This window comes from Diadema setosum, chromosome 12 (assembly GCF_964275005.1).
Source record: "Diadema setosum chromosome 12, eeDiaSeto1, whole genome shotgun sequence".
In the NCBI taxonomy this organism is placed as follows: Eukaryota; Metazoa; Echinodermata; class Echinoidea; order Diadematoida; family Diadematidae; genus Diadema; species Diadema setosum.
The window spans coordinates 16,480,694-16,507,452 of NC_092696.1; the positions used below are offsets into that span (position 1 = coordinate 16,480,694).

Consider the following 26,759-nt stretch of genomic DNA (forward strand, 5'->3'; position numbering starts at 1 on the left):
AAAAAAAGAAAGAAAGTAAACCACCAGAGTAACAACAATGAAGGGATTATCAGATTAAACTGAAATTAAGCATGCCCTATTAAAACATTCTGTCCATAATTAATGCCAACTTTCAAAGCAGTAGTACTATCCTTTCAAAAGTTATCAGAATTGAAAGTGAAGATGTGGACAAGGTTTTTCAGAAATGAAAAAGGGATTCTAAAGACACACCTAGTCACACTATTCTACCAAAAATGTTCGAGACAAACTGCTAAAAAACTTTCCTGCCCGTTTTATGATACCAAATTTTAGCATAATGTAAAAGAAGACCCACTCTTTTAGAAAATATGAGAAAATCAGGTTCATTTAGGTTGACCCATTTCACTTATTTTCAGTCCTCACGCAAAATCAGTTAGTGCGACTTTGTTCATTTTGAGGTGCACGGTCACATATACTGTGCGTCTACATCCACGATGCATGCACGATGTACAGTGTAGTATACAACAAAATTATCTATATTCCCACATAATCATACACTCGTAGCTAACAACTTCTTGAAATATCCAGTGTACTATTATCACTTGTCATTTAAAAATATGGACAAATGTTTCTTCTGAGCCCTATTTAAAGGAAACCGGAACACAAACATGCCAATGCTTAATACCGAAAACAATGACACAGTAATTTACAGGAGAGCATATAACAGCCAGTCTCAAGTCTGTCAGTAATACAAGTCATCAAATACCGGGTGATGCTCATCATCTGTTATTCTGAACACACAAATTCTGTGAACCGGGAGGCCTGATAGTCCAATTGAATCCAAGACTTTTATTTCCGAGACTTGTTGCATCGATGCGCGTGCTCATTATTCCAAAGGTTGTTGTTGTTGTTGTGTTTTGTTTTTTTTTTTTTCAAAATATGAAATACATGTAGGGTTCAGTATTCTGAAGTTTTGTTTCTCCGAAAAGCCATGAGAGCAGGAGCCACTAACAGTCAAAAGAAAAAAAAAAGAGTATCATTCCGTTCTCCAGTTACCGGATAATTGCTATTTCATTTGCAGACTAAAGCAGCAAAAGGCAACAATTCATGGACAAGAATGTATTGTTGTATCAGTGATCAAATTCGACTTCCAAGTCAGCTGCTTGATCATTTACCGGCAGATTTTCAAAGAATCTCTTCTTGTGCTGTGGCACTGCTCTGACCAACTTCAGCAACTCGTCTTTTTTCGACTGTGAAATGCCACGGGGTAGTGCCATAGTGGTCACATTGTCAAGTAGGCTTTCTCTCTGTGTCATGATGGCAGTCATTTCTTTCCTGGGGCCCTTCTTCAGGAAGTCAATTTCCTTGAAGCATAGCTCTTCATGAGAAGACTTAGCAAACAAGTTCAGTGAGCCCCTACGGAATTGTACAACACGTGCATCCCTCAAGCGAAATTTTCCAACCTTTCGGGACTGGTCCTCGAAGAGATACATGGATGTGTGATCAATTGCCTGACAAGTCATGTCCTTTCGTGAGGACTGCATGACATCCACAAAGTCTCCAAAGTCGTGGATAGCAGAACGATTGTTAAACTTCTTCGTTATGCTTCCATGAATGCTGTCAGCCGCCATGTAAGTGTGGCCTGGTTCCAAATACTTCATTGTGAGCACCTGCACCGCAAGGCTGGGATCATTTACTACTCGTACAAATGCAGAAAACAGAGTCCAATTCTTATTTTGAGAGCAGCAGTTATCGCTGTAGATGATAACATGTTCCTTGTCTCTGTTACCTTTGATGAAGTGCAAATACGAACTAGCTAGATTGCTAGCCTTTCTCCCAGCTTCTCCCTCATGCCACACTATGCATGTCTTTGGACCTGTTCGTGTTGGAGATGCAAATGTTTCATTAAACAGGACTAACTTCTTGGCAAAGAAATGATCTTTAGAGGGTAATTTAGGCATAGTTATTGCTTTCTGCATATCTGCAGTGACTACAAGAATGTTGTTGTCTTCTTCCATTTGGGCACAGTCATCTTCCATTGCCTTTCTTGCTTGGTTTGCTCGTTCTCTGTGTTTATGATACATCAGGCACTCCTCACAAGTGCAATCTTCGCATTGGTGCTCTTGTGGACCATCTTTGTGGTACTGTTTGTGCTCTTCACATTTTTGACATAGGTCACTACTGGGTACAGCAAACGATATATTACAACTCTTAAAAATTGTCCTGTAGTAGGTGTAGGAGCATGTGTGGTTCACTTGCTCACAAAAGTCAAGATGCATATGTCTCACTGTGAGTTCTGAGGGTAGGTATCTGCGATGAGGCGCATGATCACACTTGTAGTGGGATACCTGCGGACGAAATGACTCAATGTGATCAATAACTTGCTGTCTGTACTCTTCTGAATACTTATTGGACGGTTCATGGAGTCCTCTCTTATCACCTTCTGTTCCAATGATGACCCCCGAGGTTGGAATCTCATTAACATTAGAAAGTGCAAATTGCACCACTTTATCATTTCTGTAGCCAAGAGTACTAAGGAAAAATGATTTGCAAACCTTAATTTCACCAATCTTCCAAAGTAAAGTGCAAGTGCGGCGTGACTCGCTTTCACTGTTCTTTATCACGCTTTTGGGGACCCTACGGACATTATTCGAAATCCAGTCTCTTCGTCTATTGTACGACAGCGACCAAAATTTCTCCCAAATTTTGGTCCTTTCTTCGTGGCTAATCTTGTCCTTGCACCGTGCCCTACAGCTGCAAGGTGGGAGCATAGGATGCTTGTGGATGCTGTTTCTGGTCTGTGCCTCAAATGTCTGACGTGTCTTAGCTGGAAGTAAGAAAGAATGAAGAAAAATAGTAGGGTCTACCTGCTTCTTTGTCATTTGATTTCATATATGTTGAATGGAATATGAATGCTCTGCAATGAGACAAAAATGTGAAAATACACTTCTGGATTTAGATGCGATATATATTGTGAGACCCTCAAGAATTAGACCCCCCCCCTTATTCTTTATACATTTTATACATTATGTTAAGCTATCCACACGTCTAACATAACTCCTCATGTAGTAGTAAAGAGCACACCCCTCTTTTGTGAATGGAGTGCTCCCTTTGGGTTGTACCATGATTTTTTTTTTTCACCCAGAATGACATCAAGCATACAATTTTTCACAACTACCATGGATCCTTCTAAATCTGATGAGGCTGTTTCAAGCTTTAACCTCCGAGGAAGCCAGGATTTCCTACCCCTAATTTTCCATATTACAGGCTCTACTCCATGCCACCCGGGTGCCACACGCATCATACAATCATTTTTGGATTCCTAACCCCCATTAATATAAGTTTGGTTGAATCTGCCCACAGCCTCTGGAGGAGAAAATGTATGGACAACACACATTGCACAAAACCCAAATCATTTTAACCTTCTGTGCATGTGAGCTAAAAAGCCAGTCAACAGTTACTGGTTATTTGCATATTTAAAAAAAATGATATTTCGTAATTATCATAAATTCAAAGCATGAATTGTAGCATGTTGCGGCCTGAGTGAAAATTGAGTGAGCTTCATATATAAAGGTGGAAGAAGAACTGCAAAGAAAATATGAAAGGAAAATAAGTTGGAGAATTGAGGATATGAAAAGAAGGGTGAAGATGAAAACAAGAAAAAGAAAAGGAAACTTAATTACCTTTCATGGGACCTTGTTGCTCTTCATTGCGGGGTGGAAAGTTTAGAGGTTGCTTGTGGTTACCCTCAAGGGTAGATAAGGAGTCTTCTGGGGGAAAACCAACACAAAAGCACCACATTCATTAGTGATAAATGCTACACATTATGGGCTTGAAAGGGGGAAACAAATGAGGCTATTTATTGCCTTCTGGCTCCTCAATCTCTTATCACTTCCTGCAAGCAAAATATGATCTCATGCACTCCTCACTATAGTGTTTTCCTACGCCCTTTCCATTCAGAGCAGTATTTTCATTACTTCAAAATACATGTATAGTATACACTTTGCAGTGCTTATTGAACGTTTGCTGTGAACGTTGGTGCAACTAAAATACGTCTCTCAAATTTATTAAGAGTAAATTGGGCACACATACATTCTAAGCAAATAGCATGAGAACTTAATTTGTGACCTGAGCAAACATGGATTCCCAAATAGCATTATTACTTGAAATATTATTTCATGTGATATATTGAAGCAGTACGTGTACTTCCACATTGAAAACAAAAAGACAAGTTAACTACAACAAAATTGATCAAAGTACCTTGAGATTGTGCCACGAAATTGTCATCATCACTTGTGTCCATAGGTTCTTCTTCAAATGTGACAAATTCTTCTGGTGTTACACCAATTCCTGAATATTGAAATAAAAGAAATACAGTAAGACAGAGTTGCTCTTGGCATTCTTTTCCCCTTCGCAAAAATATGTCACTCTTATACGCAAGGACATGTTCATCTGCAAAGGACATGCAAAGTGTGTGTAGTTAGACACAAAGCTCTCTCTGCATAAGAAAATAGTATAGTGACTTCTAAAATAGAATAGAATATGGCAAAATGGTCCCGCTTTGAGATATGACCGTTTTACCATATTAAGCAATATCATCATCATTAACAATATTCAAAACATCATTACAATAAACATATTCCTGTATGGATATTATCGATCGGTTCAATACTAGCAAATTTTGTCTACTACCAGTTGTGTATACAAGACATACAATGATTTTGAAGAAGAAAATTATGATAAACATTCAGGGATAAGATTAAAGGCACAGACTACTATGTTTTGTTTTGTAACTTAAATAAACTATTAGAGCCAAATGCCTGATTTGTCACCAGTCCAAGAATATACGCAAGAGTTAAACACATGTCTAGACAGAGGTTTAAAATGGAGTTTTGGAAGACCAGACTGATTTTATGTGTCGTCCCCGTTCGCTACACTTTATTTCTTACAAATATCTCATCAATTTATTGTAGGCATAGTTGTATAAGTAGCTTCAATATGAACTTCTTTTCTTCTTACAAACCTCTTGAAACTGCTATGTCACCTGGATCAGCTTCCCTGTCATTTGGTGTGGCTGCCATATCCACCTGTCTTGCTTCCATGTTGTCATCTGTTGCTGCTACCATCTCAAGTATGGCTGCATGTAAAAAAAAACAACAAACAAACAAAAAAAAAAACAAAACAAGCAATTTAGAGGTAAATCGTTTACAGGCTCAGCTAGCAAGGACAAAGCATTCAACACAAATCTTACTGTGGTGTCATAAGGCCGTGCAATGGTACATCTTGGATGGTACCTGTGCAATGGTACAAATGGTGCAATTAAGTTTCACTAGCTCTCATAGGCTTGTGCATAACAAGCTGTGAAGGCATTGTAAAACACCAGTAATCATGAATACCTGGGCCTTAGAATACATGTAGTTTAAAACATAAATGCTTTGTTAATATCTCTTGTAAAATTGTTCAAATTGATGTTTAACTTGTCCAGACGCACAATGTCAATGTATCATGTTGGTAGAATGCTAGTTGGCCCTTTACATAAACATGTTAAAAATAAAATTAGATGGCTTCTTGATTGCACGCAGTCAAAATCTATGCATCCTCCATTGCAAGATCAGAAATATATATTCCACAGCCAACTTCCGAAAAGCTCTGACCTTTGACCTTATGGCCCCCAAATATAATCAGATCATTGACACTCTCATATGCAAGTAGTATATGAGGTACCTTTTCAAGAGGTCCAGGAGCAGGAGCAGGAAGAGTAAACAATAGAATATGAAATATGAATAGTTGTATTGTTCTTAAACAAAGAAAATAATGATATTAACGATCACAAAATTAATCAGATTTGTATAATTAGGGTATTACTCGATAATATTCTATTGTTTACTGCTGAGTCTATTGTCTTAGATCACGCTCATAAATAATATTCTTTTGTTTTAACGGTGTGCTATTTGTTCGCAAGATGATGGTTAATAGTTCTAGCAATATGCTATTGTTTTAACGATGAGTTTATTGTATTAGATCATGCTCATGAATATTCTTTTGTTTTAACGATACACTACTGTCGACAACGTGCTACGATGGTTGATTGTTTTAGCATTATCCTATTGTTTTAACGGAGATGATGGTCGATGGTTTCAGCAATATCCTATTGTTTTATTGATATGTCTGTGTGTTGTTGTTTTTTTATTACGCTCATAAAGATTCTTCTGTTTTAACAGTTTTGTTATAATAGGTAACATGATAGTCCATTGCTTTAGTTATATATTATTGTTTAAATATGCAATCTATTATCTCAGCGTGATCTTTATTATTCCTTATAGATATTCTGCTTTAATGAGACACCGTTGTTTTTAGCAAACCCCGGCTGTGCTGTGACGTGTTGATGATGTCTATTGTTCATAACCGTGACAGTATCGGACACGCTTGGATAAGATGGTGAATTCGATGGAAGTATATTGCACCATCGTGTGAAAGAGAACAAGGTAAACTGTATCTTCTCAACAGGTGTGAGACGAGGTCTCAATTGTTATGTCTTAACCGTAACAGCGTCGGACACGCTTGGATAAGATGGTGAATTCGATGGAAGTATTACACCATCGTGTGAAAGAGAACAAGACAAAATTGTATATTCTCAACGGGTGTGAGGTATTGATCTGTATAACTCGATACAGATGTGAATGATGTGAAAAGCTGATAGGTCAAGTTTCGGATGCTTTAGTCTATCCGTATGAGACGAATATAATGCTTTGGTAGCTGTTGCGTTACCATGCAGTTCAAGTCATTTACCCCTCCCTATTCTAGAGTCTATGGAAAGATCCTGTAGCCATGTTATATTATTTTGTCTGCATCTAATAAAGTACAAGGAAACGAGTATATTACACTATCAGTAGCCTATGGCAGTACTATAACAACGCATACAGTTGATATAAAGTAATGGCATCGCCTTCTTACGATAACCGCAATGAATTGTTTTCTCTCTTTGCTAATTTGCGTCAATTTTCATGAAGAGGATAAAAGTAGTTTAGTTTAAATAATACTAACAATTGGTAATGAGGCTGTCAATTTTTTGGTCCTTCTATACGAATATATTGTCATGCAGGAAGTAATATTAAAATATTTCTTTACTTTTCAAATTATACCTATTTAGATCTATTATACTATGAGTGTAAGTATCATTTGTGTGCACGTTGTAATTGATAAATAACATCTATAAATATAATATATCGAATAAATCATACGAGGTTTGTTTAATTATACAAGGGCCTAGGCTGGTTATGTTTCCTTTATTTTCTAATGATCACCATAGTGATTAAAGGAAAAACAAATCCGTCCACTCAGAAAAGAAAATCGAAATGATAAACCCATTGCTTTTTAATGTGAGAAAAGTTGCTTTTTTTTATGCGGAGGTGATTTCCACTAATCTGTATTCGTACGATTAAAAGCTGAAAAGTGCAATCATTAACGGTTGCTACTACACACATATGTTTGATATTCTCCATCCAAACATTTCATTTTTTTTTTTTTTTTTTTTTTTTTTGCCGACAATGTTATACGATACCGTCATTTACGGTTCGTGGTTCACAATGTTGTTTTCCCCCTTATGTTTACGTTGCTTACGTTGCCATTAGCTAAAGATTTGGGGGCTAAACATTCTAGTAAAACTTGTTTCTATATCTTACCCATCCCCTCCCCCTCATTCACCGCATGAGTTTATCCTCACTGTCGATGTATGTGCAAAAAAAAAAAAAAAAAATGAAACGAACCCTGCTACTAACTTAAGTGCATCCTAAACACTAGAGCGGGTGTCATGCCGCTATACTGGCACTGACCAGTGGAGATCGCGCGTGGCTACGAACAATACCCTTTCCCTGACGTCATATGCTTGGACAAAAGGACCGGTCTGCGTATCCCAACGAGTTCAAGAAATCGATAATAGAAATTCCCCTCTCTTGATATCCCCGACAGTGAACATGCCTCTTCTTCATTCTTTCTTAATAATTCGTTTAAATCATTATCTTCTCATAAAAAAACTTGGTCGTTACAGTTTTGTTCTCGTTTTTTCGTATTTCTCTCTTCGTAGATTTGCATAAATGTGGTTTTGTTTTTTTCAGCCATCACACGTTCATATATCTTTTTTTTTTTTCATCGTAATTTCATAACGGTGAAAGCATAAAATATAATACCGATACATGTTTTGAAGGTCAATCATTGAATTGAAATAATCTTTCTTATCAATCAGAAATAACAGAACTGAACCTCTCTTGGACAAACGGAAAAAAAAATCACACACACAATGTGTCATGTATTGTTATGCACATAATCTGGTCAGATACATACACATACACACGTTAAATATATTTATCCTCTTCACTCGTTCGCACAAAGATGTGAAATGTTGTTCCACTTCTTCATTCGCATCGTACAATGACACTCACACGATTATATTATGACACCCCCATGATTTATACTCTTGATACTCAAATATGACTGCAAAAAAGAAATTTGGATGCGTTACATGCACAGATTTAAGACTGCAAATGGTGAAATGATGAAACGATGAAATGATGAAACGATGAAAAGATGAAACAATGAAACGGTAAAATGATGAAATGATGAAACGATAAAATGATGAAATGATGAAAAGAGGAATATAATTGTCCTCATTCTTTCTCACTTTCGATGCCAAGTACTCACACCGTAATGATATTAGGTCAAGCAAAGTCAAATAAGATTTCCATGATATATTGCAAACGCGCACAGCTCCACCACACCATAACCTCCACATAGACCCCATTTCCCTGACGTCATATAATGCTTGGACAAAAGGACCGGTCTGCGTATCCCAACGAGTTCAAGAAATCGATAATAGAAATTCCCCTCTCCTGATATCCTCGACAGTGAACATGCCTCTTCTTCATTCTTTGTTAATAATTCGTTTAAATCATTATCTTCTCATAAAAAAAACTTGGTCGTTACAGTTTTGTTGTCGTTTTTTTTTTCGTATTTCTTTCTTCGTAGATTTGCATAAATGTGTATTTTTTGGAGCCATCACACGTTCCAATATCATTTTTTCTTTTTCACCGGAATTTCATAACGGTGAAAGCATAAAATATAATACCGATACATGTTTTGAAGGTCAATCATTGAATTGAAATAATCTTTTCTTATCAATCAAAAATAACAGAAGTGAACCTCTCTTGGATAAACGGAAAAAAAATCACACACAATGTGTCATGTATTGTTATGCACATAATCTGGTCAGATACATACACATACACACGTTAAATATATTTATCCTCTTCACTCGTTCACACAAAGACGTGACATGTTGTTCCACTTCTTCATTCGCATCGTACAATGACACTCACACGAGTATATTATATTAATACTCAAATATGACATTGAAAAAATTGCATGCGTTACATGCACAGATTTAAAACAGCAAAGTGGCGAAAATACGAAATGGCGAAACGGTGAAATGGCAAAATGGTGAAATGGTGAAATGGTGAAATGGTGAAATGACGAATCGACGAAACGTCGAAGTGGCGAATTTTATGTACAACATGCCCGTCTTCATAGAATTGACTTTGAATAATGTATCGCATGAACCAGGATGGCCTGGACTATTACTTCGCTTCATGATATAATGTACAACTACGTCAGGAGAGAAAATGAATGACACATCATTCGGTGAACACCACGGATAAATTCAAACGTCACGCAAACCTATGTTTACAATACATAGCAAATTATATAAATATTCAGACGATGAAACGTTGTAGTGGAGAAACATTAAGATAGTAGTGTCAGTCGTTATATCGTGAGGATAAGTTCAATAGAACGGCTAGCATTTAATATTTCGAATGCATTCATACAGAATATTATGTATCATGTACAGTCCCTCACATCTGAACATAGACCGTACAATCAGTAATCAGCCGATGAAATGACCGGCTGGGGATATGTAACGATATTAGCGTTAATACAATAAAAACAAATTAACATTTGTAGAATATAATATTATGCGTGTGTACATACTTAAATAGCACCCCATTCATACTATTTTTCTCATTCGCATCGTTTCAACAGACAACCGTACCAATGAAGTAAACACGCAATCTCAACCACATTCACCAACTCGAGATATCGGAATTGAAACACATGGAACTTTTTCCTTCTTTTTGTTCATTTATTCAACTATACTTACAATCATGCGCAATATCCATATATTCGTTGATATCCTCCATGTCCTCACTATAAAGCTTTTGTCATACTCCATTACACGGTAAAATAGATATCCTATATATTTCAAAATTAATACACTGCATATCATTATGTCGTTTACCGTATTACTTTTAAACCGTTCTCGTGATATATTTAACGTGGATATACAGACACCGAGGAAGTCCATGTTAATTTGATTATATTTATTTCACTTATACGTTAAGTAACATTGTACTTTACTGGGTCAGTGCGTGAAACGGTGAAACGTTGAAATGGCGAAACCGTAAAACGGCGAAACGTTGAAAGCGACAAAGGCACTGGTGAAAGTGGTGAATATGGTCAAACGGTGAAAAGACGAAAGTAATAAAGGTAGCGAATGTGGCAAAACTTGCCAATGTGGTAAAGAATGTAAAAAGTGTCGAGCGTGACGAAAGTAATGAATGTGGCAAAAATTGTGACATTTGTAAAGGTGGGGAAGATGGCGAAAGTGGTGAATTGTAGACTGGTAAATGCATGGTATCTTTAAATTCATGGACTCGGGTAGACAGGATGTATGGTTAAGTAGCTGCTTCATGTGACGTACGCTTTAGTTTATTTCATCAAACATCAAACGCACGTCGAGCCTCGAAATATCTCTTACATCGGATGAATTAACATTGAATGAACAGTTGATTGTGTCTGTATAGTTGATCATTATTTTTTTTTGTATTATTTACAGAAACGAGTACGAAATCCCTGGGACTGGTGAGGGGGTTCGGATAAGTTTGACAGGACTGAGTCACAGTTATAGCCTTTCATGTTCACGAATAGTTCTTAAGAAAAATACATCGATCTGTTGTTGTTTTTTTTATAGTGGTGGTTGTACATAATTAATTACACTTCAATGAGTAAATGTGTTTGATTTTCAGCAATCGATGAAACATGTGATTTGAAAAAAATATATATACTCCATCTCCTATTGCGCAATCAGTAACGTAATACTCATCACAGGTTAATATTTACAGTCATTTTAATTAAGTCATTGAAAACAGCATCGCTATTCCAACAGTGATGTATTAGTTTGAAATTGAAAATTTCTCTAATCTGCAATGACATGGGAATATGTCAAACAGAAAAGATATATATATATATATATATATATATATGTATTAGCGCGTTATCCGAAACAAGAGCAGTGTTACAATCGGATCTCTCTTATTATAAAAGAACTTATTGTCACAGTTGACATCTAAGTTACAAATATTTTTCATAGATACAACATGATGAAATAAACTGTCGAATATCCATACAAAGTTCAAAAACTGAAAACAGGCGCCAATCTACCAAGTACAATTTAATAATACTCACATGTCTTATGGAAAATAAATCAAAGTACATATTCCAATGGCAAGTTAGGGAAATGACAATAGGAAACTTTAAGTTTTAAATTTCACATCTGTGGCAAAGCGACATTCAACCAAATTCAAAGAAGTATAATGCCATCTCATATACACTTTACACATGGAGCGCCATGCCTTGAACTCACATGATTCAAAAGAAATAGAAACTGAATAAACTGGTCAAGAGAAATAACATATGTTAATGTTTTTTGTTTTTTATATGTCTAGATACGTGGTATTAATTCCATCTTCTGCCACTTTGCGTTTGGGGTAGAAGAACGTGAATACACTTCGTTCTTGTTTGTACGTAAGTATGTGGTTGTTTTTTACTCGGAATCCACGATTGATTGCCGAGTCTGTTGTTCGATCTTGCAATACTCGCTTGTATTTCTCAAAGGTAATGTTGTTATTTCTTTTGTTTGCTCCCTTACAACTAAATTTGTCTTTGGAACCAAAGCCATACCATGTCTTACTGCACAATGCTACAATACCTTGGCCTTCCCATTCAAGTTTGAAAAGACCCGGTGTTCGTTTATCATAACGTTTGTGCTCCTCCGTGTCAGTGCGAGGAAGCCAGTGATGTTTCTCAACTTCAAACTGTTGTCGAAGCTCAGGTCTGACCAGATTTTCAATACTCGAACCAGTTAAGGCAAAGTATGCCGAATCTGTGTCCATTTGAACATATTCAAAGTCGGATCTATCCATGAAAACATCGAGAAAGTCAAAGTAGAATTGTAGCATTCTCAACTTTGCATACTGGTAGACGAAAAAGCCAATCTGTATCGGTAAGTCGTGCGCAATTTTGCTTTTGGACAATTCAACTTCATAGCAGTCGTCAGTGATGGCGTTCAGGTCGCGAAACAAAATCTCATTGACGAGGCGACTAGCTTTGGAAGAATCGGTAATTTTATTATTCCGAAATCTAGTTTTCTTAGTAATGGTTTTCCCGTAGGATGAATTTCCCATCAACTTCATGGTGTCCGCTATAACAGACTTTGAAAGGTCGCTATCCCCAGCCCTACGCGCATCAGACACTGCATCGGCAAAATCAGCGAAGCATGGCATTGGTGTGTATTCTACTACTTGGTACACACGAGTGATTACTAAGCCGTGTTCCAGGTACCATTTTGCGAGTGGTGTAGCGAGAAAGATTTTCTCGCCAAACATGCTGCCTATCAAACTCCTTCTGGGGGTACTCATGATATTATGGTCTTTCCCGTAGGTTTTCATGTATGATCCGATGTCATCCCGAGAAATATTGATGTTCTTGAATATGGGTGTCATTTCCGCAAAGTATGGTTTCAGACGATCGGGAACATGAATATCACATTCAATGCATCCAAACAGCTTGCCCTCTAGTAAGTCCTGAATGATTTCGTCTAGGGATAATTTCGATTTGTAATCGAGTGGTTTCTTTCTCTCGCAAAGAAAGCGCCTAAGTTTGGGATCAACCTTTGACATGTCATCGAACTGACATTCCCACATTTCAATAAATTCGTACCCCAATTCTTCAAGATACTTTCTCTTCTCCACAGTTTTGACGTATTTTTGCCGCATCTCGTCTTCGGCATGACGAGGATTCTTTTCACAAGCGTGACCGTGGAAATAGCAGCCTTGAAATTCGAAGGCTTGCTTAGTCTCTGAGCACCAACCATCGACCGGTAGCATACGCGGACCTAAGCGTTTTTCTGAACCGTTGCCTTCGTGTCTTATCTTTATTCCACGTTTCTGCGCCTCCCAATCTAGCCAGTCTTGAGCCTTAATCGAAAAAGGCTTTCTCTCTTTCTTGAAGGAGGTTTCCTCCTTCCTACGCGTTGGATAACCAGTGGGCATGTCTTGGCTCAGAGCCCAGAGATATAAAGCATTCGCGTCGTAACCCTGTATCTTTTCACAAAGTTTACCACCCCGTATATGCGTTTGACCCGCTTCGTGATATCGCGTGAATACGATAGAGGGACCACCAACAAGATTTTGACGGAAAGTCTGGTACAGATCTTGGTCTTGATTGCCAAATAGGGCAAAGTTGGCAGATGGACTAATGTCAAAGAGATATTTCAACGTTAGCCCAGGAACAGAAATACCATCCTTGTAAAGATCGATTTTTCTTTTGCGGTATGTTTCAGCCATTTTTTCGACGGCTTCCACAAAGGGCTTGACATCTAAGTTATTATACCATACTAGGTAGTCTCTCATCGTAGACATTCTTTCCCGTTGCCAGACATCTTGACAATGGACATAATCTTCTTCGATAAGAGTGGTACCTTTGAGGGTGCTGCTGAAAGCTTCTCTGGGTGGAAGGGACGGATAGTCAAGTTTATCAAAATGCATCCATTCATATGGAAATGTACCCTTGTACATGGAGCAGTCATAGGCACGGAGAAACTGATCGTACGAGAAACCGGGTGCTAGAAAGTTGGTTATGTCTAAAAAGCGCATATGTTCGGTGTCAATGGACATGTAATTGTTATTTCTTTTGACCAGATGTTTGATTGGTTCATTTTCAACTAGATATGGTAGTAAATATCGCTTTACCAAGTTAATGTCATAGCTTCCGCTGTTAAATCCAAAAACAGGTATCTGTTTTAAATGACTTGTTAGAGTAGATAGCACATTTTCTAGGTAAGACTTTTGTTTTTTGCTTTCGTCATGACCCCCTAATGTCTGAATCTTTTCCCTTAACTCGTTTATAACTCCATCAAATTGTTGGGTTAAGATTCTGTAGCTCTCTTGACTTATCTCAATGAGATATCGCACCATATCCCCCACTATTTCTTTTGGTTCCCCTCCACTAACAAAACAACAAGGGTCTTGATAATTCGGCAAATTGCTGCAGACGCTGACACTAAGTGGTATGTGTTCGCGAGTCCACGTCAATTTATCACCGCCTGACTTCTCAGCTGTCATCTCTGAATAAGATTCAAAGTCAAAGACGGCAAAATGTGGGAAATAATCCCACTCGTTCGGAATCGCTATGCCTTCCTCTCGAATCTTGTCGAATACCGACGGTGGATTCACGAAGACTCCTCTGGGATACACATTGGTGGTACCGTTGCACACGCAGGAAGCTTCGTGACGATGTAGCTGCTTCGCAGTCTTCCACAACTTCAAACACTTGCGACACTGAAACGAGTGAGTATATCTGTCGATATTGGTAATATAGCTGAAATGACCTTCGTGAAGATTGACGTACAGAGTAGTCTCGTGTTTCTTCAAACTCCGTCGGACGAGCCTCGCTACTATTTCTCCGCCTTTTCTCTCCTCATCAGGTTCCCCCGCTTGAATTTCATCGTTTTTTCTATCTCGTTCTACGAGTTCATATACCATGACGTTGATTTTAAACAGATCCTCGATGTGATGAAGCTCACTCAGTTTAATTCCTTTAAAGCTGCTGCAAGACTGTTTTGTGTACATCTTGAACAAATCTAGTGTGGCATTTTCCAGAGCCTTCTGATGATGGCCTAGGTGAAGGGCTATGCAGCGAAATAAGCACAAGTTATCCGTGTAAGTTTGTTTAGTATTAGGGTTTTTCATCAGCGACACAACGTTCTTGTTTTCCAGAATATAAGGTGGTAGAAAAGAACAAGTCTCAATGGGGTGATCGCAAAGCTTGTAGACGAAAAATGTCACGTTGCTTACAGCATCCACGATCCATTTTGAATCGGGACGCTGCATCTTTGCGTATTCAAGCGGATCCATTTCTTCCAGTGATTTGATAAAAGCGTCAAATGTGGCACGATCCTTTATCAAAAACGGTGTTTCAAATAGTCGCGTGTTCCCCGATGAGTAATAAAATCTCCGCTCGTTTGTTTCACTGTTCAGGAGAATAAATCCGAAGGCCACATTGATTTTAAACGCGGTACTTTGCTTTGAAAACACTTCTTCGGCACAGCTTTTGAGGTTTGTTATATCCAGCTTGGGCAAGAAGCAATTGTACTTGGCGAGTATCTTGCCTTCTTTCATCGACGATTTGATATGCATCCAATTAGCATGGTAAACATCGACTAGGTTTGGTTCCAGTTCCTTGATGATCTCATCTGGCAGTTCAAGTCTAGATGTACCCACTTTCTGTGCGGGCTTATCAGTTTTATCGTCTGTCCGCTGTCGCTGTAGCTTTCTAGACGGGAAAAAAATTTCCCGCAGACATCGCATACTGCAATCACTCGTTCCTCCTTCCAATGCTTTGTACGTTGATGTCTTTTCAAGTTGTACATGCGATTAAAATCCAATCCACATATAGTGCAGCTGTATACCTTTTCCATGATACCATAGGTAAGTGAAAACTTGTAAGGAAGAACTCTAAAAAGATGTTGCTCCTTAGACGGTCAGACTGCAGATGAATGACATTTGGTTGTTGCTCCTATTTTCATAGAGCGAAAGAATTGATCGAACTTTACAAAGGATGAGTCATCTGGGCAAGGTAGAACCTTTCAGATATTGCGACATCATTGCGACATCAGGAAGAAATGTAAACAAGGGGTACCACGGATGAATGACTCTCACTCCAGTGTAAGAACTTTGAGTTTTAATTCGTTAAGTTTTCGTAGAACCTTTCAGATATTGCGACATTATTGCTACATCAGGAAGAAATGTAAACGAGGGGTACCACGGATGATTGACTCTCACTCCAGTGTAAGAATTTTGAAAGCACAGTGTTGATTCGTTTAATTGATTATGGTCAAAGCATCTTATATTACTCCCAAGTCGTTAGACCATAGGAAAAAAAAAACCAAATCGTGGAAGATGATTTTTGTAATTATATCCCAGCGAAAGCATATTCAGGCATCATAGTTTATTGTATTACAAACCATTCAGCAATGCCACGTACAATTCTGTACCACACGATCGAAGTGTAACCCAAATGGTATAGCCAAAATTCATTATAGAAGCCGGTTATGAACTTGAAAAACAACTTGAATCCGATTTGATTAGCGAGCGAACGAGGCCCAGCCTGGTGGAATATCCACGATCTATTATTGAAGTCTACTAAGAAGTTAAATCCGATTTAGCACACGATCGAAGGTCAGCCAAATGGTGTAGCCACGATTCTTTATAGAAGCTCGTTCTGAACTTGAAAAACAGCTTTAATCCGCTTAGATCAGCGAGAGAACGAATACAAAAGTAGCGAGAACGCAAGTGTGTAAACTATTAGACTTCACATGTTCAAATCAATTGGTACGGTTGTTACTCCTGTTTTCATAGAGCGAATGAATTGATCAAAATTTACAAAGGATGAGTCATCTGGGCAAGGTAGAACCTTTCAGATATTACGACATCATTGCGACATAAGGAAGAATGTCAACAGGGGCTACCACGGATGATTGACTCACTCCAGTGTAAGAACTTTGAAAGCACAGTGTTGATTCGTTTAGTTTATGTAGAACATTATTGCGACATCAGGTGGTAGATTGGCGCCTGTTTTCAGTTTTTGAACTTTGTATGGTTATTCGACAGTCATGAAATTAAAGATACCGTATACCAGTCTACAATTCACCACTTTCGCCATCTTCTCCACCTTTACAAATGTCACAATTTTTGCCACATTCATTACTTTCGTCACGCTCGACACTTTTTACATTCTTTACCACATTGGCAAGTTTTGCCACATTCGCTACCTTTATTACTTTCGTCTTTTCATCGTTTGACCATATTCACCACTTTCCCAACATTCATCGCTTTCACCAGTGCCTTTGTCGCTTTCAACGTTTCGCCGTTTTACGGTTTCGCCATTTCAACGTTTCGCCGTTTTACGGTTTCGCCATTTCAACGTTTCACCGTTTCACGCACTGACCCAGTAAAGTACAATGTTACTTAACGTATAAGTGAAATAAATATAATCAAATTAACATGGACTTCCTCGGTGTCTGTATATCCACGTTAAATATATCACGAGAACGGTTTAAAAGTAATACGGTAAACGACATAATGATATGCAGTGTATTATTTTTGAAATATATAGGATATCTATTTTACCGTGTAATGGAGTATGACAAAAGCTTTATAGTGAGGACATGGAGGATATCAACGAATATATGGATATTGCGCATGATTGTAAGTATAGTTGAATAAATGAACAAAAAGAAGGAAAAAGTTCCATGTGTTTCAATTCCGATATCTCGAGTTGGTGAATGTGGTTGAGATTGCGTATTTACTTCATTGGTACGGTTGTCTGTTGAAACGATGCGAATGAGAAAAATAGTATGAATGGGGTGCTATTTAAGTATGTACACACGCATAATATTATATTCTACAAATGTTAATTTTTCTTTTTTTTTTTATTGTATTAACGCTAACATCGTTACATATCCCCAGCCGGTCATTTCATCGGCTGAGCACTGATTGTACGGTCTATGTTCAGATGTGAGGGACTGTATATGATACATAATATTCTGTATGAATACATTCGAAATATTAAATGCTAGCCGTTCTATTGAACTTATCCTCACGATATAACGACTGACACTACTATCTTAATGTTTCTCCACTACAACGTTTCATCGTCTGAATATTTATATAATTTGCTATGTATTGTAAACATAGGTTTGCGTGACGTTTGAATTTATCCGTGGTGTTCACCGAATGATGTGTCATTCATTTTCTCTCCTGACGTAGTTGTACATTATATCATGAAGCGAAGTAATAGTCCAGGCCATTCTGGCTCATGCGATACATTATTCAAAGTCAATTCTATGAAGACGGGCATGTTGTACATAAAATTCGCCACTTCGACGTTTCGTCGATTCGTCATTTCACCATTTCACCATTTCACCATTTCACCATTTTGCCATTTCACCGTTTCGCCATTTCGTATTTTCGCCACTTTGCTGTTTTAAATCTGTGCATGTAACGCATGCAATTTTTTCAATGTCATATTTGAGTATTAATATAATATACTCGTGTGAGTGTCATTGTACGATGCGAATGAAGAAGTGGAACAACATGTCACGTCTTTGTGTGAACGAGTGAAGAGGATAAATATATTTAACGTGTGTATGTGTATGTATCTGACCAGATTATGTGCATAACAATACATGACACATTGTGTGTGATTTTTTTTCCGTTTATCCAAGAGAGGTTCACTTCTGTTATTTTTGATTGATAAGAAAAGATTATTTCAATTCAATGATTGACCTTCAAAACATGTATCGGTATTATATTTTATGCTTTCACCGTTATGAAATTCCGGTGAAAAAGAAAAAATGATATTGGAACGTGTGATGGCTCCAAAAAATACACATTTATGCAAATCTACGAAGAAAGAAATACGAAAAAAAAAACGACAACAAAACTGTAACGACCAAGTTTTTTTTATGAGAAGATAATGATTTAAACGAATTATTAACAAAGAATGAAGAAGAGGCATGTTCACTGTCGAGGATATCAGGAGAGGGGAATTTCTATTATCGATTTCTTGAACTCGTTGGGATACGCAGACCGGTCCTTTTGTCCAAGCATTATATGACGTCAGGGAAATGGGGTCTATGTGGAGGTTATGGTGTGGTGGAGCTGTGCGCGTTTGCAATATATCATGGAAATCTTATTTGACTTTGCTTGACCTAATATCATTACGGTGTGAGTACTTGGCATCGAAAGTGAGAAAGAATGAGGACAATTATATTCCTCTTTTCATCATTTCATCATTTTATCGTTTCATCATTTCATCATTTCACCGTTTCATTGTTTCATCTTTTCATCGTTTCATCATTTCATCGTTTCATCATTTCACCATTTGCAGTCTTAAATCTGTGCATGTAACGCATCCAAATTTCTTTTTTGCAGTCATATTTGAGTATCAAGAGTATAAATCATGGGGGTGTCATAATATAATCGTGTGAGTGTCATTGTACGATGCGAATGAAGAAGTGGAACAACATTTCACATCTTTGTGCGAACGAGTGAAGAGGATAAATATATTTAACGTGTGTATGTGTATGTATCTGACCAGATTATGTGCATAACAATACATGACACATTGTGTGTGTGATTTTTTTTTCCGTTTGTCCAAGAGAGGTTCAGTTCTGTTATTTCTGATTGATAAGAAAGATTATTTCAATTCAATGATTGACCTTCAAAACATGTATCGGTATTATATTTTATGCTTTCACCGTTATGAAATTACGATGAAAAAAAAAAAGATATATGAACGTGTGATGGCTGAAAAAAACAAAACCACATTTATGCAAATCTACGAAGAGAGAAATACGAAAAAACGAGAACAAAACTGTAACGACCAAGTTTTTTATGAGAAGATAATGATTTAAACGAATTATTAAGAAAGAATGAAGAAGAGGCATGTTCACTGTCGGGGATATCAAGAGAGGGGAATTTCTATTATCGATTTCTTGAACTCGTTGGGATACGCAGACCGGTCCTTTTGTCCAAGCATATGACGTCAGGGAAAGGGTATTGTTCGTAGCCACGCGCGATCTCCACTGGTCAGTGCCAGTATAGCGGCATGACACCCGCTCTAGTGTTTAGGATGCACTTAAGTTAGTAGCAGGGTTCGTTTCATTTTTTTTTTTTTTTTTGCACATACATCGACAGTGAGGATAAACTCATGCGGTGAATGAGGGGGAGGGGATGGGTAAGATATAGAAACAAGTTTTACTAGAATGTTTAGCCCCCAAATCTTTAGCTAATGGCAACGTAAGCAACGTAAACATAAGGGGGAAAACAACATTGTGAACCACGAACCGTAAATGACGGTATCGTATAACATTGTCGGCAAAAAAAAAAAAAAAAAAAAAAAATGAAATGTTTGGATGGAGAATATCAAACATATGTGTGTAGTAGCAACCGTTAATGATTGCACTTTTCAGCTTTTAATCGTACGAATACAGATTAGTGGAAATCACCTCCGCATAAAAAAAAGCAACTTTTCTCACATTAAAAAGCAATGGGTTTATCATTTCGATTTTCTTTTCTGAGTGGACGGATTTGTTTTTCCTTTAATCACTATGGTGATCATTAGAAAATAAAGGAAACATAACCAGCCTAGGCCCTTGTATAATTAAACAAACCTCGTATGATTTATTCGATATATTATATTTATAGATGTTATTTATCAATTACAACGTGCACACAAATGATACTTACACTCATAGTATAATAGATCTAAATAGGTATAATTTGAAAAGTAAAGAAATATTTTAATATTACTTCCTGCATGACAATATATTCGTATAGAAGGACCAAAAAATTGACAGCCTCATTACCAATTGTTAGTATCATTTAAACTAAACTACTTTTATCCTCTTCATGAAAATTGACGCAAATTAGCAAAGAGAGAAAACAATTCATTGCGGTTATCGTAAGAAGGCGATGCCATTACTTTATATCAACTGTATGCGTTGTTATAGTACTGCCATAGGCTACTGATAGTGTAATATACTCGTTTCCTTGTACTTTATTAGATGCAGACAAAATAATATAACATGGCTACAGGATCTTTCCATAGACTCTAGAATAGGGAGGGGTAAATGACTTGAACTGCATGGTAACGCAACAGCTACCAAAGCATTATATTCGTCTCATACGGATAGACTAAAGCATCCGAAACTTGACCTATCAGCTTTTCACATCATTCACATCTGTATCGAGTTATACAGATCAATACCTCACACCCGTTGAGAATATACAATTTTGTCTTGTTCTCTTTCACACGATGGTGTAATACTTCCATCGAATTCACCATCTTATCCAAGCGTGTCCGACGCTGTTACGGTTAAGACATAACAATTGAGACCTCGTCTCACACCTGTTGAGAAGATACAGTTTACCTTGTTCTCTTTCACACGATGGTGCAATATACTTCCATCGAATTCACCATCTTATCCAAGCGTGTCCGATACTGTCACGGTTATGAACAATAGACATCATCAACACGTCACAGCACAGCCGGGGTTTGCTAAAAACAACGGTGTCTCATTAAAGCAGAATATCTATAAGGAATAATAAAGATCACGCTGAGATAATAGATTGCATATTTAAACAATAATATATAACTAAAGCAATGGACTATCATGTTACCTATTATAACAAAACTGTTAAAACAGAAGAATCTTTATGAGCGTAATAAAAAAACAACAACACACAGACATATCAATAAAACAATAGGATATTGCTGAAACCATCGACCATCATCTCCGTTAAAACAATAGGATAATGCTAAAACAATCAACCATCGTAGCACGTTGTCGACAGTAGTGTATCGTTAAAACAAAAGAATATTCATGAGCATGATCTAATACAATAAACTCATCGTTAAAACAATAGCATATTGCTAGAACTATTAACCATCATCTTGCGAACAAATAGCACACCGTTAAAACAAAAGAATATTATTTATGAGCGTGATCTAAGACAATAGACTCAGCAGTAAACAATAGAATATTATCGAGTAATACCCTAATTATACAAATCTGATTAATTTTGTGATCGTTAATATCATTATTTTCTTTGTTTAAGAACAATACAACTATTCATATTTCATATTCTATTGTTTACTCTTCCTGCTCCTGCTCCTGGACCTCTTGAAAAGGTACCTCATATACTACTTATGCATACATTAACCTAGTCTGAAGTTATTCCCTCATTTTTTTTTTTATTATTATTTTTTTTTTTTTTTGGGGGGGGGGATTACCGTTAAAACAGACACAAATGTAAAGACCTCTGTTACCTTTGACCTCCCGGCAAAAAGTTCTTTAATTATTGCAAGAACAAAAAAAGGACGGATGGACGACCTGAAATCATAAGTCCTCGATCCAGCAACCACTTACAGTATTTGCATGGAGGCATAAAAACTAATCATGGTTGATTTGTTTCAGCTCTATATCTTTCGTAATTATCATGATGATAATGATTTTATGTTGTTGCTTCTTTATGAAATTAGCATCTTATTGTAAGGAGTTCCAATATTAACTTCTGTGCATTCAACAAACCTTGCGTAAATGCCACATCGTCTGCTTTGGCTGCCACGTCATTTCGTGTGGCCGTCACACCCACCAGTCCAGCTTCCACGTTGTCATCTGTTGCTGCTACATCATTAAATGGCGCAGCTACTACCATTTCAAGTATGGCTGCAACATAAAAAATAAAGCAAAAAAAGTCATTGATTTGTTAAAAGGGGATGGCTAGTAAATGATCAGTGGGAATCAGTGGGAATGCTGCGGGGTGATTGTTCCAATCCTTGAGGGATTCATTTAAGAGTACATTATACATCTATTGTTGTGTGAAAATTATTTGCTTCAGAATGGTCTCATATTCAAGTAATGTGCAATCTAATGTTTCCAGGTTAGCATGCCTTAACATTACAGGGCGATCGTTAACATTAAACTGCACATTACTTGAATATGAGACCATTCTGAACCAAATAATTTTCACCCAACAATAGATACATAATGTACTCTTAAATGAATCCCACAAGGATTGGAACAATCACGCCCCAACATTCCCACTGATTCCCATTGATCAGTTACCAGCCATCCCATTTAAACTCTATATCTTTCATATTTATCACGATTATTCTTTTTGTTTCATTTTAAGTATATTATCTTATAGTACGTAGTTCCAATGTGAACTTCTTTTCATTCAACACACCTTGTGCAACTGCCACGTCATCTGGCTCAGCTGCCCTGTCATTTGATGCTGCTGCCACAACCACCTGTCCAGCTTCCTCGTTGCCGTCTGTTGCTGCCACATCATCAAATTGCACCGCTGCTACCGTCTCCTGAATGGCTGCAATAAAGCAAAAGAAAAAAAAAAACCCAATCATGCTAGATATGTTTGACCTCTATATCTTTCATAATTTTTATGATGATGATTATCATTTCCAAACAAATTATATCATCTCATTGTATGTCAAGTTTTGTATTTAAAAAAAGTTCCATCATGAACTTCTTTTTCATTCTACCAACCTCTTGCAACTGCCACGTCACCAGGGATATCTGAGTGCTACAGTAGGCTAACATATCATTTCTTAAATGTCATTAAATATTAGAAATTTAAGTCATCAAAACGGCCTTATAACACTCTTCTAGACTATTGATTACACCAGTAACAATTTCTAACATGTAAAAGAAAGGAAAAAAAGCAATATGTGAAATCAAATGAAACAACAACTGATGATTTATAAACATACCCGCCTTCTGTTTGAACTGCTCTCCTCCCTTGACAACCTGATCATTGCCCTCCTCCGTCATTCGCTCGATGGCCTCCTCCGTCATTTGCTCGATGGCCTCCTCCATCACCCACTCGGTGGCCTTCTCCGTCACTTGCACGATGGCCTCCTCCGTCATTCGGTGAATGGCCTCCTCGGTCATTCGGTCAATGACCTCCTCCATCACCCACTCGATGGCCTCCTCCATCACTCGCTCAATGGCCTCCTCCATCACTCGCTCGATGGCCTCCTCCGTCATTCGCTCAATGACCTCTTCCATCACCCACTCGATGGCCTTCTCCGTCATTCGCGCGATGGCCTCCTCCGTCATTCGCTCGATGGCCTCCTCCGTCATTCCCTCGATGGCCTCCTCCGTCATTCGCTCGATGGCCTCCTCCATAACCTGCTCGATGGCCTCCTCCATTATTCGATCGATGGCCTTCTCCGTTATTCGCTCGATGGCCTCCTCCGTCTTTCGCTCGATTTCCTCCTCTGTCATTCGCCCCTTGGCCTTCTCTGTCTTACGCTCAATGGCCTCCTCCATCTTTCGCTCGATGGCCTCCTCTGTCTTTCGCTCGATGGCCTCCTCTGTCATTCGGTCGATGACCTCCTCCGCCATCACCCACCCGATGGCCTCCTCCATCACTCGCTCGATGGCCTCCTCTATCACTCGCTTGATGGCCTCCTCCATCACCCACTCAATGGCCTTCTCTGTCATTCGCGCGATGGCCTCATCCGCCATTCCCTCGATGGCCTCCTCCGTCATTCGCTCGATTACTTCCTCCTCCATCACCCACTCGATGGCCTCCTCCGTCATTCGCTCGATGGCCTCCTCCTCCATAACCCGCTCGATGGCCTCTTCCGTCTTTCGCTCGATGGCCTCCTCCGTCATTCGCCCCTTGGCCTTCTCTGTCTTACGCTCGATGGCCTCCTCTGTCTTTTGCTCGATGGCCTCCTCCGTCATTCGCCCAATGACCTCCTTCACCTGCTGTCTCTCAACCCACTCTGCAGTTCTCTTGACCGTTGGTACCTCTGCAATAAAGAATTGATTAGCTTTTTTCACAAATCATTAGAGCATTCATATGATATAAATCTCTCCAAGGCCAAGCGATTATTTTGGTGTTATTTTCATCAGTGCATTATATTAAAGACAGATAAAGGAAGATTAAGAAAGAGGAAAGGTGAAGAAAAGAGGATCATACAAAAGGACCTGGAAGTAAGACAAAATATGAGCCTAATTTATATGTACGTTAAAGATGTCTTCAGTAAAAGTTGTTGTATGTTCAAAAAACTGTTTGATATACAGCTTCTAAAGATTAGATGATGATAAAACCAAAAAGTTTGCCAATATATGCATTATCAGTAGATTTAGTCTACTTCCTACCTTCTAGTTTGAAGAGTAACTTTCTCTTGACAGGCATCCTCTTTGTAACATCATGCTTCTTCGGTACTGTCGGGGCCGGCACTGAAACTAAGTTATAAGTCAATTTGTTAATATTTCGGTACTGAATAGTCTAGTCTGCAACACACAAGAAAGGGTTTTCTTAGGCCTAGGCTGGACCCTAGGCCAGGTCTATTTTGACGAAAAGAAAAAAAAAAAATCCACTGATGCCCGAGCCAAAACAGAATGCCCTAGATTTGGATTTAACTTCTACATCATACATATGATGTACTACTGTACAATGTAGATACTTGTTTAGTTGGTCCAGCAAACTAGGCCTAGCCTAGGCCTAGTCTAACTCTGGTCTGGAATCTAGGTCTAGATGTTTGTCAACTAGGTTCTAATTTGACCCAGATTTAACACTAGCAGACTCTTACACTAGTAGTAGTAGTAGTCTACAGTACAGTACACAGATAATACATGTAGGCCTACACTGCACAGAGTGGAACAGGGTAAATGCCGTGCATCACGAGGTATCTTTAGATTGGTGCCGCACCATCTAAAGATACAAAGCGCCTGCGGTATTTACCATATTACACTATGTGTGTGTTATATCTGTTTTATAAAATTGCGGCGCACACGTACGAAGCTAGCTATGGTGTAAAGAACTATATATACCGGTACGTAGGTACACGTACGTGGACCCGTAATCTATGGAATCTAAATTGTCTCTAATCTGGCTAGAATTAGATCTAGATATCTCTAGAGTTCTAGGCCTAACTTTAGAGTTCAGAAAATGGCAAGTACGTACTAACTAGAACTCTACCAAGCTTCCATCGGTTTCCACAAGCTGTAAGTTTAGAATGCTGTAACAAGTGTTTGATAGTATTCTAGTAATGTAGAATCTAGCCATAGAAAAATACTCTAGTCACAGGCTCAGGCCCAAGCTTTTTAACGTTAGGTCTCACACTACATTAAGGGTCTACAACTGTACATCTAATGTAGCATAATGAAGAGCAAAATGTCATATTACACTCTCGACTGTGCAATATGACGTGGGCTGACTAGGACCTACGTTCAGATAATATGGGTTGTTTTACAATCAGGGTACGCACTTCTGTCTCACGGGGGTGAAAAAAAAAGTTTTTTCGTATTCCCTGATTTTTTGTTGCTGCATTGTAGGATAGTTGAATTTAAATAATCTAAAAAATTGGAGCTTAAAGTCATCAACTTTTCTTTTTATTGCATGAAACATGTAAATATGAAAGTCATGTTTTTAAGTTTCAAACACTTTTATTCTAGAAAATTCATGATTTTCATGGGAAAATCCCCAAGGCAGTCATCATGACATTGAAGAATTAATGATCCTAAACTCCACAAATCAGTTATACCAGATTTGTTGTATATCCCTAATAGGCATATCAAGGGTGCTTTTACAGGCAAAGTTTGAATGTCCTGTGGTTAATGGTTGCTGAGATAAGTAGTGTCAAAAAAATCATTCGGAGAGGACATTTCTTTTTCGGAGAGGACATATTTTTTGACATATATAGATAACAACATAACAAATGCTTTAAAAATGTTTAGCCCGTAAATGATTGATGAAAATCGTGATAATTAAGTTCAAAAAGAACATTTCCTTTGATATGTTTTATCGAAATGT

At 38.0% G+C, this 26,759-nt stretch overlaps 4 protein-coding genes across 8 annotated transcripts in view; 1 reads left to right on the forward strand and 3 right to left on the reverse strand.

Annotated features, from left to right (window-relative positions):
- Positions 1-26,759, forward strand: part of LOC140236076 (uncharacterized) — a 52,327-nt gene that overhangs the window by 8,162 nt on the left and 17,406 nt on the right. The gene's annotated exons all lie outside the window — the stretch shown is intronic.
- Positions 874-22,510, reverse strand: LOC140236245 (uncharacterized). The gene is made up of 5 exons (XM_072316209.1): positions 22,502-22,510; positions 4,982-5,095; positions 4,219-4,308; positions 3,642-3,728; positions 874-2,785 (listed from the first exon to the last, which is right to left on the reverse strand). Exons 2-5 carry the CDS (start codon positions 5,082-5,084, stop codon positions 1,089-1,091), a joined length of 1,977 nt encoding a protein of 658 aa, XP_072172310.1. The 5' UTR covers positions 5,085-5,095; positions 22,502-22,510; the 3' UTR covers positions 874-1,088.
- On the reverse strand, positions 11,781-12,539 carry LOC140235982 (uncharacterized). Its single transcript, XM_072315969.1, has one exon. It carries the CDS (start codon positions 12,537-12,539, stop codon positions 11,781-11,783), a length of 759 nt encoding a protein of 252 aa, XP_072172070.1.
- Positions 21,257-25,185, reverse strand: LOC140236246 (uncharacterized). Its single transcript, XM_072316210.1, has 5 exons — positions 25,103-25,185; positions 23,701-24,750; positions 23,160-23,297; positions 22,502-22,639; positions 21,257-21,276 (listed from the first exon to the last, which is right to left on the reverse strand). Exons 1-5 carry the CDS (start codon positions 25,137-25,139, stop codon positions 21,257-21,259), a joined length of 1,383 nt encoding a protein of 460 aa, XP_072172311.1. The 5' UTR covers positions 25,140-25,185.

Excerpts from the sequence above, each read along its gene's own strand:
- LOC140235982 (XM_072315969.1), bottom strand. The coding sequence starts at position 12,539 with ATGAAGTTGATGGGAAATTCATCCTACGGGAAAACCATTACTAAGAAA.
- LOC140236246 (XM_072316210.1), bottom strand. The coding sequence starts at position 25,139 with ATGCCTGTCAAGAGAAAGTTACTCTTCAAACTAGAAG. Across the intron at positions 23,298-23,700 it reads GCAGTTCAAACAGAAGGCGG|CCATTCAGGAGACGGTAGCA; the intron begins GTATGTTTATAA and ends GCTTTATTGCAG. Across the intron at positions 21,277-22,501 it reads CGATGTGGCATTTACGCAAG|CGTCGGACACGCTTGGATAA; the intron begins GTTTGTTGAATG and ends TAACCGTAACAG.
- LOC140236245 (XM_072316209.1), bottom strand. The coding sequence starts at position 5,084 with ATGGTAGCAGCAACAGATGACAACATGGAAGCAAGACAGGTGGATATG. Across the intron at positions 4,309-4,981 it reads TGACATAGCAGTTTCAAGAG|GAATTGGTGTAACACCAGAA; the intron begins GTTTGTAAGAAG and ends TTCAATATTCAG. Across the intron at positions 2,786-3,641 it reads GCAACAAGGTCCCATGAAAG|CTAAGACACGTCAGACATTT; the intron begins GTAATTAAGTTT and ends TCTTACTTCCAG.